The 14,426-nt window shown below is 27.4% G+C and overlaps 2 protein-coding genes across 3 annotated transcripts; one reads left to right on the top strand and one right to left on the bottom strand.

The window, feature by feature from the left end:
- Positions 1-2,947: 2,947 nt before the first annotated feature.
- Positions 2,948-10,451, top strand: singed (fascin domain-containing protein singed). Of its 2 annotated transcripts, none has more exons than XM_076625860.1 (8): positions 2,948-3,129; positions 5,103-5,228; positions 5,570-5,813; positions 6,044-6,177; positions 6,928-7,217; positions 7,531-7,691; positions 7,916-8,386; positions 8,596-10,451. In XM_076625860.1, exons 2-8 carry the CDS (start codon positions 5,166-5,168, stop codon positions 8,799-8,801), a joined length of 1,569 nt encoding a protein of 522 aa, XP_076481975.1. In that variant the 5' UTR covers positions 2,948-3,129; positions 5,103-5,165; the 3' UTR covers positions 8,802-10,451. The 2 variants fall into 2 exon arrangements, with proteins under 2 accessions (XP_076481975.1, XP_033205444.1); XM_033349553.2 differs by having other exon boundaries at positions 5,100-5,228.
- A 360-nt stretch (positions 10,452-10,811) lies between these two features.
- RNaseZ (ribonuclease Z) lies at positions 10,812-14,234 on the bottom strand. The gene is made up of 7 exons (XM_033349550.2): positions 13,938-14,234; positions 13,582-13,805; positions 12,760-13,471; positions 12,195-12,514; positions 11,698-12,096; positions 11,254-11,597; positions 10,812-11,168 (listed from the first exon to the last, which is right to left on the bottom strand). Exons 2-7 carry the CDS (start codon positions 13,714-13,716, stop codon positions 10,820-10,822), a joined length of 2,259 nt encoding a protein of 752 aa, XP_033205441.1. The 5' UTR covers positions 13,717-13,805; positions 13,938-14,234; the 3' UTR covers positions 10,812-10,819.
- Between the last annotated feature and the right edge of the window lie 192 nt (positions 14,235-14,426).

Below are 14,426 nucleotides of genomic sequence, written 5' to 3'. Positions count from 1 at the left end.
ATAATATTCATGTGTAACCTAAACCTATAGTCAAACATATATCCGCGAACACACACAAAACTTTCTAAAGATTTGTAACAGCAAGTCGGTCATGGTTACGATCACGGTTGCGATCAGGATTACGATCACAGTCACGGTTACAGTCACGCTCCTGACTTCTCTTTGACGGTCAACGAACTCTCTCTTCTCCTTTTCTTTATTCATTCTTCCTTTCTCTCCATCAGTTACAGTTTTCCTAACGACGTTGCTAGATGCATCTAGGCCAGGCTATCGCAAGACAAATTCTGCTGCAACAAATGAACGACTTATGTATTTAAAACTACTAAATAACTTTATAATCTCCTTTTGATATTATCAAATGTCAGATCCTCATACAAGTGTATCACATATACCTACATAAATATATATAATTGTTTATAGTATATATAACATACATTATATTATACATTATATTATATATGTTATATAATATACATATTATGTATTATAATATATGTTACAAAGTTAAAATAACTATTGCAAATTAATTTCAAAGTTAAAATAATAAATAAGAAAAAGTATACTAATTGTAACTAAACCAATCCACTGTGCCAAGGAAGCTTCTTGTAATGAATGTAAAGTCTGATATACAATAAAGTATTATTATTATATTATTATTATACATTATATATCCTAATACGTGAAAGTTACAATATTTATTGTAATTATAGTTTGAGAAATATTGTTACCTATATAAGTGTATATCTTTTTCATCATACAAATTCACATAAATTTAACCACGCATATCCATAATCAAGTTATTCACATGATCTTGATTGTAATTATAATAAAATACTAGTTGATATAAATAATGCACATCGCAAAACAAAACATTTGTGCATAAATTTTTATTTGCAAGTACCTATATAATTTTTTATATTAAATTTCGAAATAGAGACACCAATTGTAACATAATGAAACTATAACATGCATGCACTGTAACATATGGCTATATAATGGTATATGTATCTAAATAGAAGTTAGTAGTTACTAATTACCAAAAGTTCAAGTTTAATAGTAAATGAAAAAAATTCAGAGCTGTTCTGCGTCCGCGATTTGCGAGGAAAATCAAATTAGTGTAAACCTCTTATTAGATACGCTCCAAAGTTTTTAACTTCCTGAATGAAACATAAGATGAAATTCTGAATATCCGATTGATATATATAAACTTTTAATAGTCAAACACTGTTGACCTTGTTTTACTGATGGGTAATGACATATAATGTTAAACATATTACGAAATTTCAAAGAATGAATATCTCATTATTCGAAAATAAATGAACATGCTTAGTTAAAACGAAAGATTTCGATTACGCAGCGAAATGCAATTAAAAATTATTTTCTCAGAAATTGATTTCCGTGAAAAGGTACGTGTATATATGCTCCATCGACATCATTTGAGCTACAGTGATATATATTGATTCAAAGTTAAGCTTACACAATTCTAAGGAAATAACAATCCAAGAAAAAGAATGTGGAAAATTTAAAAAAAATATGGGATATTTATTTCCAAATAGATGTCATTGTTATTCTGCTCATTTTAAATCCGATCCCAAACGTTGTAAATCAAATACAATTTATTCAATTCAAGGAGAAGTATGTACCGTTTACCAGTTTAAATTGATGAAATTTTAAATGGCCTTTGAAAAAGGTAATTATGGCAGAAAGTCTATATCGAATATAAAGAGGACGAAATAACTGTATATCGTTTAACTGTAAACTGTCTAAGAAGCTAGGATTAAATTCCTAATTACATTAAATGTGTATTTCTTTATGAGGAGAATATAATTAAAAAATGTTATCATATATTAATAAATCGATCAAAATGTATTCATTTTAAGACATTAAAAAAATAAAAATGATAATGACGACCGCATTTAATTGATCGCAAATAATATATAAACAAAATACAGACTGCTTCATATAATTCAATTTATACAAATAAAAATATAAATCACAGAAAAACATTATTCAATACACTATTACATAAAGCTAGCATTAATAGAATCTAAAGTGATTTTTCGTTGAATAATTAATATAATATGTTTAGTATTGAAAACATTTCAATAAACTACTGTTACATTTTTTATGATTTGAAGTTAAAGTGTTTGTCTGGTAACAAAATAATTTCACAAGACCTGACAGTTAGAAAGACCAGTTTTATTATTGCATATTAATTTTCAAAAATCAATTAAGTCAGGTTCCAACATACTATTATTCATATTATGATTATAAAACATAAAATCATTGCAGTTCAATTCGTTCATAATTTTGTAATCAAGGCACATCTTCTCAAGAATAAGTCAGTGTCTAATGCTTTAATACTTTTGAGCAGTAGTAAATACATTTAACAAATATTTTGAAAGTTTCACAAGAAAGAAATATAAATTAAGCGAAAAGAAAATTATTGCGAGAAATGGATAAATTGAAGAAAGTCGAGAACTGTCATCGTGAAGTATTATTGGGGAAATAACTATCATAAAGGTAGTAGGGTCGTCGATCTGTGGTTCACAGTCCTCCGGAAAGTCGACAGTTCGATGTATGCTCATTCCCCACCTTCTCCTCTTTCTATATCCTCTATCGTTCACGACCCCCTTATTAAAACGGCGCACGCGCGATATTCTGGTAAAATTTCGCAGGGCCGTATGAATTTAAAGATGCGCACTCTATCTGTTACATTTATTGTATGAAAATATTCATTTATCTACACGATAAGTGCCACCACTTATCATATATTACATAAATTAATATTAGAACGTTAAGTAATTTTCATAATAAATATAAGCAACAAAAATAACAATAAGGGTAAAGAATAAAAGAATCTTAGGATATCTCCAACAATTTGCGTTCTATAGACAGCCCTGATTCGACGATGGGATCAGAATTTGCGCATGCGTAAGAACTCCTGAAGGATCCTTAACACAAACTGAGAAGAACAAGCGATCCAAAGTCAGTTGCTGGCTGGGTATCTTTATTGTGACGAATATAATTCGTCGCTCGTGACTCGTACCTCTCTTGCGGTACTTTTCTCTGTCTGTTTTTTAGTGTTTTCTCAAAACTTGCACATATATCTGCCTTCCTTCTTGTCTAGTGAGTATACTTGATTTACTTGGCAACAAAATCGTAATGCTTTATTTAAATCAATTTATTTAAATTATCTTTATTATACATGTATATCATATATTTATTAATAAAAATTATGAATTTAAGCTATAGATATGTGAAAACATATTATTTATTTAATATTTACCTATTATTGGGTGATTGAAGGAAGTTCGCATAATTACTGTATATTATACTTTGGTCATTGTATTTAATTGCCCTTTTAAAAATAATTATTTTTCATTTTCTAGCTAATTTTTCTCGATATTTATTAAACAAAGTATTATTTAGAATCTTTCAGTTTAATGTTACTTTATTCGATTTATTTGACTAATTCTTTTTTTTATTCTTCCATAATTATACTTGAATCTTCGATCTTTACTATTTGTTATTATTCTGTCACTTTAATCGATTTACAGCTTACAATTTACAATTTAAAGATAGCTTTGTCAAGCTGGGTGGATGAAACGCCAGTCATTGTTCTGGCTTTCGTATCGTGTTATTGATTTTGCATTACGGTTTAATTAACCGATTTTTGAGTCTTATACTCTTACATTTTTTTGTATAGTTCCTATTCTTGTTGCTAGTAATTTAGCAAGAATTTAAGATATAATATTACATACATTTATATAAATATAATTATATCGCCCAATAATATAGCGAATAGGTATAAAAAAATGATAAAAAATTAGTCATTTGTAGTAATTAGTAAGTAGTAATTGAAACAATTTTTACTACAAATTTTCGTTAAATAAATATTTACTACGATAATAAAACAACAGGGGAAAGAAGGTATAAATAAATCAAACGATGAAAAAAGATCAATTTTCTTTATACATAATTTCTTCACTTATTTTGCATTTAACGCATACTTGATTACATGTCTTTTGCTTTACAATATCTAATCAAGGTAATGATATTGAAGAACTGTCATAGCATGGAATAAAGTGCGTTGGAATTTATAGATAAAAAAGTACAACATACTTCTTTTACGATTAAAGAAAATAGACGATCAATAGAAATTAATAAGGTTCGCCCGTGAACAAAAAAAAGTAATTGATAAAGCACGAAACAGTACTGTTAACATTTTCATATAGAAGAAGTTGGCCCCACCCAGGCGGAAACACGTACAAATGAGTCACCAAGTTGAGGGTTGAAAATAAAATATGCTTTAGGAGAGGACAAAATTTCAGGATAAAAGTGATATTCTAAGTTGGGAACTATATTTTAGAAATTATCTTTCCGGGGAGGTCAGGATTATATGTGTATGCTCGTGTAAAACAATTTCAATCCTGAAACACAAATAGGATGGTTATACCGTTGTAAGATGCACTGTATCTATATACAGTGGCTCACGAGAGTATTTCAGCACTTCTAAAAACGTTTTATGCGTATATCATACAAAATAGTTTGAAATCTCATTAGTACTGTAACGAGATACGACTATCATAATTATGTTGGTAAAATTTGGAACGGATCTGAAAATGTATATGGAAGTTACAAAATATTTCTTAGAAGCACATACTTCACAAAGTATTAATAAGCCACAATATAACTATAGTCAGATCATCTTTAACATTAACTGCATGTTTAAGACCGTTACTAATGTATATTAATTTGTATCTGTATATACTAATTACTCATTAACTGCTTGTTGTAATATATGTCTTGTATCTAACTTCTATAAACATTTTCGGATTGATTTCAAATTTTAATATTATAATCACGATAATCGCGTTTCGTTATAGTGCTAACGAAATTTCAAAAGGCATTCACATAATGCACATAATATATCCATAAAAAAATTTTGCGACAAATGTTCGAATACTTCTGAGTGTGCTTATAAACGTTTCTTATTTTCATTCTAAATAATTTAATAGCGTATTAATAGCGTATCTTCTAACATTTATTACCTTTTTATTTATAAGTTTATTATATACGTAGTTTCTATTTAACAGCAGAATCAATCGAGGGGTTTTTGCGACACGTGTTTCTGTATAGCGACCGAATCGCTGAAATAAACAATGCAGGCTAACGGTGCTGAAAATGTCGGTCCTGAAAATGCAAGCGAAAAATCAGGATGGACGGTAATTATCATTTACTGAAAACGATATGTATATTAGTTATAAAAAATTTATATTATTATATATGTTTATGCTTCATATATTATTTCAGTTTTAAAATGTTTAGAAATTGTTTTAATTTGCATTTACAAAGAATATTTAATTTAAAACTTGCATGAATTGAAACTCAAAATAATAAACTAAGAGCGATAAAAACGAGATTTAATGTTTATTTTAATAATATTTTAATTTAATAATAACTAAATAATATTGAATTGTATATATTGCAATTAAATTAAATTAATCTAATTGGATGAGGCATTTTAAAAGTTGATTTTTAAAAATATTTATTTAATTTATTGTAGGTTGGATTAATAAACGGAAAGTTTAAGTATCTTACAGCTGAAACCTTTGGATTTAAAATTAACGCAAATGGTTCAAGTTTAAAGAAAAAACAATTGTGGACTCTAGAAGGTAGTGAACAACAGGTTTTCCTTCGATCCCATTTGGATCGTTATTTAGCAGTGGATCAGTTTGGAAATGTTACTTGTGAAGCAGAAGATCCTAGTGATCCTGGTTGCGCCTTCCAAATACAACTAGCTTCAGATGGTATATAACATTTTTATTTAATATAATAATATAATTTATTTTTATTATTAATTTTTAGTTTTTGTTAATAATAGGAAACAATCTGCAAGAGCAGGTTGTACACACTGGAATAGAATAGCAAAATATTTGAATTGAAAATAGTTCTATATAAAATATTTAAAGAATATTAAATAAGTTAAAAAACTTCTATTATTAATTTTTATATTAAATTATTGATTATAATTTATTAGGAAGTGGAAGGTGGGCTCTGAAGAATATTCAAAGAGGATATTTCCTGGGTTCTAGTCAGGATGAACTTAAATGTATGGCCAAAGCCCCCAGTGAAGCAGAGTATTGGCTGGTACATCTTGCTGCTAGACCTCAGGTAACTAATTTTCTTATATATTACAGAATCAGAAATTAAAGGCTTAGAACTAATATAATTATATTTATCAATATATAGATTAATACCATAACTTGATCATCCTCAATATTTCACTTATTTTTGACAATAGGAGAAGATGTCAGAAGAAAATGTTATGATTTGAAGAAAAGAAAAAAATGTTCTCAATTCTTCAAGATTTTAAGATAGCCAATATTTTTTAAATGGGACAACATATTGTTATCATTATAATGTAATACATAAAGTCAAAATCCAATAACATATAATAGCATGCCATCACATGACCTTGAGCAAGATGACAAAGATTTTCAAATATTCGAAAATAGATGCAAATAGAAAGATTAGTGAAGATAAATGTATTTACTAAATTTCGCAAACTGATGGCCATTAACATAATATGTTTTTATAGATTTTTAAAAATCTTATAGAGAATGAAGTGATTTTGATATTGCAATAATTTTTTAAGAAATCAAATTTTTTTTTAAATCAAATTAAAATCATAAATATGTGAAAAGTATTTCTTATAGTTAAGAGAAATGATGATATTTATTAATATTCCATCATAATATTGTATATTAGATTAAATATATCTATAAAAATTAACTTAATTTTCATCAATACTTAATAAGAGTTTTGCCTTTTTTTATGCATATTATAATAAAAAGGTATATATTACATTATTTTAAAATGTATATCAAGTTAATTTTAATTTGTTATATAAATATGTTTTAGGTAAATTTAAAATCTGCTGGAAGAAAACGGTTTGCTCACTTAAGTGCAACGCAAGATGAAATTCATGTAGATGCACCAGTTCCATGGGGAGAAGATACACTTTTTACTTTAGAATTTCGTCCTGCTTCGATAGAAGATGATGGCGAAGAACATTCCAAATTTGAAGGTGGTCACTATGCTCTACATACTTGTAACAATAAATATTTGGCACGTGATGGAAAACTTTTGGATTCTTGTACCCGGGATTGCCTTTATGCTGCTGAATTTCATGCTGGATTACTTGCACTTAGGTTAGAGTTATCGATACATCTTTTATTATTATAGTATGATGTTAAAACATTTCCTCACAAATATTACTAAAAGGATTGTTTATATCTTATACTATATTATATTACAACTATTATATAAGTATGACAGAATAATTTAATTATTTATATACACTTTGATTCACAAGCAAAATGCATTAATACAAATAAGATATTTTTTATTCAAATAAATTTTGGTTACCCGTTATGATGTATGTTATATCTTTATAGTTTATGTGATTGTTTAGTTGCCTTAAAGATTATAACTAGCATAAAAACATAAATTTTGATTAATTAGAGATTTGTATGGGGCATATTTGGCACCTATTGGAAGTAAGGCTGTTCTAAAATCAAGATCAACAACTGTGACCAGAGATGAATTGTTTTCTTTGGAAGAATCATTACCACAAGCCTCTTTTGTTGCTGCTTTAAATCAACGATATGTATCTGTAAAACAAGGTACCTTCTATTTAAGTACATGGCCTAATTGTCTCATTTGATAGGTTTATAATACTTAATTATTAAACTGTATTAGTTAATAGTCATTGTTAAATTAAGCAAGTATATATTTTTTTGAATTATAAATTTCAGTTTATTCGGCTAATATCAATTAGTTACAATCACTAATTAATGTCACTCTCAGAAGTCTTTTCATATGATAATAGTATTCATCGTGATTCCAGGAGTTGATGTGACAGCTAATCAAGATGAAATTTCTGGACATGAAACTTTCCAGTTAGAATTCGATCGTGTAACTAAAAGATGGTATGTACGTACCATGCAAGATCGTTATTGGAGTCTTGAAGCAGGAGGTGGAATTCAGGCATCAGAACACAAGCGTTCTTCCAATGCTTTGTTTGATTTGATTTGGCAATCGGAGGATGGTACAGTAGCCCTACGTGCTAACAACGGCAAATTTTTAGCAACAAAGCGTTCTGGCCATCTTTATGCTAATGCCGATTCTGTAAACGGATTGGATTCAGATGTTAGCAAATATTATTTCTATTTGATGAACAGACCTGTTTTAGTATTACGTTGTGAACAAGGATTTGTAGGACCCAAAAGTGCAGCTAGTTCAAAATTAGAATGCAACAAAGCTATCTATGAAACTATTAGAGTAGAAAGATGTGAACGTGGAATTGTTAGATTTAAAGGTAACAAGCTTATTCATTAATTATCTTAACAATGTATCTACGTCAATATGGAAAAGTTACAGTTATCATAGTTTTAAATAATACAGATTTACTGGAAATTTTCTTTTATTACGAAAAATTAAAAATTTTAATTTTGGAATGTAATAGTAATTCACTAAAAAATTAGGCCTTACAAAGTACTTTTTCATGAAAAGTAAATTTTATTTCAGGTCAAAATGGCAAGTACTGGCACGCAGATAGCGAAGGCGTAACCGTAGATTCTGATATACCTTCCGATGGATTCTATCTAGAATTACGAGAACCTTCTCGTATTTGTATTAAACACAGCGATGGAAGATATCTTACTGCAGGAAAGAATGGAGCGTTGCGTCTTGGAGAAACAGATTATGAATCTGCTACAAAGTGGGAATTTTAATCAACTAAACGATCATGTCTGTGCTATGTTCTTTTAAAATTTTATTTAATCAATTCACTCTTTATACATTTAAAGAAGTTATATTTAGTAGATATAGATATTCTAATTTTTCATAAAAAGGTCGAAGAAAAAATGAGCAACTTAGGCCAAGGACTTTGTTACAGGGTTAAACAACTTCTATTTTTTATGCTCGTATGTTTTAGTATGAGAAATGAAAAGTATTAAAAAATAACGCAAAGTATAGATTTAAAAGAACATAGCTAAAATCCATTGCCCTTTTTATAGCTTCGAGTGTAATCTAATCTAATATTTACAAGTACGGGAAGAGCTCCTACCGAGTACTTAATTAGAAGTACATCGTCAAATTAATTTTTTACGATTTTTTTATACTTCTAACTACGAATTTTCCTATTCATAAAATACCGTATAAGACTGATCATTCGCATGTTTACAGAATAATTAGCGGTTATTACATCGTACTTTAATAATTTAAAGAAAAATTTAACATGATTCACTGTCTTTCGATCATAGAGTAATTGAATAATATTTGATCATGTAAATTAAAACTTACTTTCTTTGATTTAATGTATTGTTTGCAATATTATTTATTTTTCAATATTTAATACTTAACTGATCGGTAATTTTATGTAAGAATGTTATTATGTATATATTAAACTTCCTTACTCTTCCAATCACAGTATCTTTGATTGAAACTAATAAAAAAGTTTCTTATATCAGTTGTTAATGTAAAGATAGTTTTGACATTTTACAACTTCTTTTAATTGGTAGCTTCACTGTGTAATCATTGAGAAATACCTTGCTAATAATTTCCTTTTTAAAAGTAAAATAAACAATATGAAGAACTTGACCGATCATTTAAGTATTTAAAAAAATTCTGCTTTCTAGTCTTCATATTAATATATTCATATCAGTAATAACTAACTAATGTTGAATTCCTATAAAGCAATTCATACACTAGACAGCATATTTCGAAGATTGTCAATAAGTAATATACATAGTGTTTCAGTTGATAAAGGTAATCATTCCATATAATAAACATATTTCCTTTTCATTATTGAACCATACGCTACTAACATAAACGCACAAGTATGTCACTAATGTAAACTTGCTATCTAGTGTACAATGTCTTTGAAGAAATCGATGCAATAATCGAATTAATCTGTATAATTTGAGGTCACGCTTTTTCTGTATAAGAAATTCACATTCCGTGAGCTGTGCAATGGTCAAAACATTTTTACAGCTATTTCTACGAAAGAAACTTAAGTCATAACCCGCTTAGGAAACATTAAAACCATAAATTTTATATATCGATTAGTATTAGTTCTGTGGGCGTGTAATTTATCGATTAGCTTATAAGTAAGATTTTTCTTTCCTTTGTCGAGTTTCAATATGTTTAATATGTATTAATATTATTGATATTCGACAAAAAAAAGAAAAATTATTTTTCGATATGCTTTTTACCTTTTATATAATACCTTTTTTATCTGCTCTCTATTTTTTTATACACAAACAAGGTTGATATTAAGGTCGTTATTTCAGCGATATTACCTGTAATTTACGTTATTTATCGTATTGAGGAAAGCGGGATAAACTAAATGCATTATGTAAGCAATAAATTCTGCTATTAAACATTTGTTTATTAAAATTTTTCAAACATTACCATCTTTCCAGGATTGTAACCTTTCAAACAATTCCAATAATATAGTAATAAAATATTTTGCTTGATTGATTATTGATTTATTTAAGAAAAATTTATTTGATTTAACAAATCATGTTTTGCTTTTTGTATTCTTGTGCAATATATTTAATAATATGCTATACATTTATTTTAAATAGTAACTTGTACTTTTTAACCATGTATCAATTATATACTAATTTATTTTACAGCTTAAAATTAATTTTAAAACATCATATACATGTGTATATGCAACGTTGGTAATGAACATGTTTCGTTTAACATTTTCAGAAGAAGAAGAAGAATTTATAGTATTCAGTGTTTATTCATCCAATACTTTATTATATTCATTAAACATTACTTTTATACACGGATAGAAAAGAGGCAACAATGATAATTGCGGCAATCTAAACTCCATATTATCATAAGCAATTCCAACATTTGCTTCTTTGTCTGGAATAAAAGGAATCTTTGAATAACGTTGACTAAAGTGCGTTAGTAAGATGAATTTTGCATTCATATATTTTCCAGCTTTTATCGCTTCAGAAGTCGTTGAATGCAATTTACTTTTTGCTAATTCTTCAAGACCGCTTTCTATGGTTGCTTCATGAATTAATAAATTACAATTTTGTCCTAATTTTATAAGATTTCGACAAAATATAGTATCACCGCTGAAATAAAGCATAGGATTCTCTTTATAAAATTGTTGATATATCATAGTAATTAATTTTATAACCAGCATTTTACTTATCTTACCTATAAACGATTTTTTTGTTATCTTGAAGAGTGATAGCAATACCATATGATTCCTTACAATGAGTAACATGAATTGTGTTTATTTCATTAATATGTAATTTATTATAAAGTGTAATTTCAAAATATTTTGGTAACTTATGAGAGTCTAAATACAAATCACCATTGTGCACTAAAATATATTGTTGTACAACAGATTCAAATTGGCCATTATAATAATTCAACCAAGGGGTCATACACTTTGGTGTTATCAAATACAACATTTCATCTGTGACCTCTTTCCTTCTTAAAAGCAAACCCATGAGTCCTAAATGGTGATCTGCATGTATATGTGATATATAAACAGCCTAAAAAAGAAAGAAGATTAGTCTTATATTTTTTGTCAGAAAGCTGAATATTAGACAGATAAGTTTCATTAATTATCGTTTTAAAGTATAAATAATATACCTTAATAGTACGTAAAATGTTGAGACTTTCCGAAGCTCCAAAAAACCTAATAATTTGGCCAAGGGTACCTTCTCCACAATCCAATAAAATGCTACAATCCTTATTAATTCGTAAAAGAATACTGCTTGTATTTCTAACTTTATTTGGTACACTACAACCAGTACCTAACATCACAATTCGTGGATAATCCAAAATAGTACCTAAATTAAGTTCTGCTGATTTTTTGTTAATAATTGTTTTTAATTCTTTTAAAACATTTGTAAAGTCAGGAATTTGTGAAACTTTGTCAATATATGTCTTTGGTTCTTTGTAAATTTCAGCATTAAGTAAACAGCTTGGTACTGGACGTATTTGTAATGTCTGTGCTGTTCTTGCACGGTGGACATTATTACTTTGAGTCTGAAATAAAAAATTTTCCAAGTATTTAATCATATAAAATTCTTGATATATTATTTTTTTAAGCTAAATAAATAAATAACACCATTAATATAACTTACTTCTTTATCTTTTTCAAAACAATCCTTATTTAATAGGGGAAATATTTCAGGATGCAACATATTTAATAAATATTGATTTTTATAAACAGCTTCGCTGCCCATGCAAGTATTTTTATCGTTTAAAACTATGTGTTCAGTATTTGGGGAAAATTTTTTTAACCAATCTTGATATTGTTGAGTAGTGAAAATGTTTTCAGGAGTAAAATGAAATATGCAAAATACTTCAGATTCTTCTTCCGTTGATTCTGTCTGTTGATATTTTAAGAAAGTAGGATGATTTAGAATGGGATCCAAATATTCTTCTGTCGGACATTCAACAACTGAAAATAGTTTTTAAGAATATACTTAACATTTTTAGTAATAGAAAAAATCATAATTTGACATATTAATTAGATGCAGTTATAATAGATACCTAAAACTATCTTTCTTTTCTAGAAAACACTTTTTAATTATTTATAAATATTACAAATTATTAAAAACTGAAGAAGTTAATAACTTAATATGTGTTAGATAATATTTAAACTGTGTATACACTAGAGATATGGTTATATATTCTCAAAAGTACCTATGAAGGTGGTTTTAGGGCTGTCTGGTTGTACTACATCTTTACTTCGAACAATAGTCCCATCTGGTTTAGTAATATCCATTCCATTCTTTAACGTATCTAAAAGTGGTCCAGGTGGTACACCAAAATCTATACATTTATCTATTAATAATTTTCCACGTCGTGGATGGACTTCACAAATATAACATATTAAATGTGGACCGCTTTTCATTTTCTTTTCTGTTTTAGTGTTTTGTTTGTTCGTTTCTTCATCTATAACTCTCTTATGATTTGCATTTATATGATATTCTTCATCTACCAAATCTGAAGAACTTTCTTTAGTATCTTTTAAAAATTTTGTTATATGTACATATGAAACTCTCATTATATTATCCTTATATGGTTTAGATTCATCGATTAAGGGATAAGTAATTTTTAAATTTGGTAAATGCATAAATGATTTAATTGCTTTCATATAGTCATCAAATCCTTCTGGGCAATGAATATTTATTTCTGTTGCACCACTGGCTTGTGCTGTTAAAAGAGAACCTGGAATACCTCCAAGATTTTTCCAAGAAGAATATGTTACAAATATATTTCCTACTTTGGATAATTTACATTGATGTTCTTGACTTAAGCGTTGAACACCTTCTCCACAATTAAATATGTAATTACTATGATCAGTTAAAAGACATATACAAGATGGGGCCCCAGCTGCCCCACTACCAAGTACCTGTTTTAAGATATTAATTTTTAAGAAAATCATTATCAACATTATTACGTTTTAATATGTAACTAATTTATTTAACGTTCATTCATTTTATCCATAAGTGTTTTACATACCTTTAACTTTGCATTAAAATCCAGGCAGGGTTTTTTCATCTTCTTTGATAAATTCATTGTATAATGTTTATTGTTTGATAGTGAGTTTATATTTCTATTAATGCATTTGCAGAAACATGTTCTGATTTGTAACATTACAAAACAAAAGTCTATTTATTTACGTTAACAAGTACAATTATCGATCATAAGTCTTGGAATGTATATATTTTACACTGAACTATTAGCTACAGAAATGAAAAAAAAATTATTTAATTGTCAATATTAAATAATGCGGTAAACGATTCAATTAAAAAATACAAACTGTGCTAATTTTAATTCTAATAAACAGTTCTTTATTATTATATTTTATACTTAACCTCGTTATTTGCAAATTATAAAATCACATTGTACATAAACCCACAAAAATCTGTCAATAGTTGCGTCATTAGCTACTGTTAAGTTTCAGATATATTTTATTAAAATAAATCTAATTATGTATAATGAAAATACATAAAAAATTAAAATAATACGATTTGTTATTGAATGTGGTATACGAATACACGTGTATATTCACGTGTTAGGTACAGGAGCGCATTGATTAAGATGCTTCTGTACTTCTACCAATTAAAAAAGATTTTAGCAATTAATATTTTAAAACATTTCAATTAAAGAAGATAATTTATGTTACGTTAATCAACAATAAATGCCACATTACTCTTATCGCATTTGCGTAATAAATCATATATGTATTTGCATATTATATTTCCGTTAAAGTATAATTATATGCATATTATATATTATATATGTATTATACCTATATATTTGTATTCAATATTTTATATGCTAATAAACTGTTTATAAAATTT

Source organism: Bombus vancouverensis, chromosome 17, assembly GCF_051014615.1.
Source record: "Bombus vancouverensis nearcticus chromosome 17, iyBomVanc1_principal, whole genome shotgun sequence".
NCBI classification, from domain to species: domain Eukaryota; kingdom Metazoa; phylum Arthropoda; class Insecta; order Hymenoptera; family Apidae; genus Bombus; species Bombus vancouverensis.
Note: the sequence above shows the minus strand (reverse complement) of the source record. Positions and strands in the feature narration are given on the sequence as shown.

Coding starts and splice junctions, on each gene's coding strand:
- singed (XM_076625860.1), top strand. CDS start 5,166: ATGCAGGCTAACGGTGCTGAAAATGTCGGTCCTGAAAATGCAAGCGAA. Junction 5,229..5,569: donor GCGAAAAATCAGGATGGACG/GTAATTATCATT, acceptor AATTTATTGTAG/GTTGGATTAATAAACGGAAA. Junction 8,387..8,595: donor TGGAATTGTTAGATTTAAAG/GTAACAAGCTTA, acceptor ATTTTATTTCAG/GTCAAAATGGCAAGTACTGG.
- RNaseZ (XM_033349550.2), bottom strand. CDS start 13,716: ATGTTACAAATCAGAACATGTTTCTGCAAATGCATTAATAGAAATATA. Junction 12,097..12,194: donor GTTTTGAAAAAGATAAAGAA/GTAAGTTATATT, acceptor TTTTTATTTCAG/ACTCAAAGTAATAATGTCCA. Junction 11,598..11,697: donor ACATTTTACGTACTATTAAG/GTATATTATTTA, acceptor TTTCTTTTTTAG/GCTGTTTATATATCACATAT.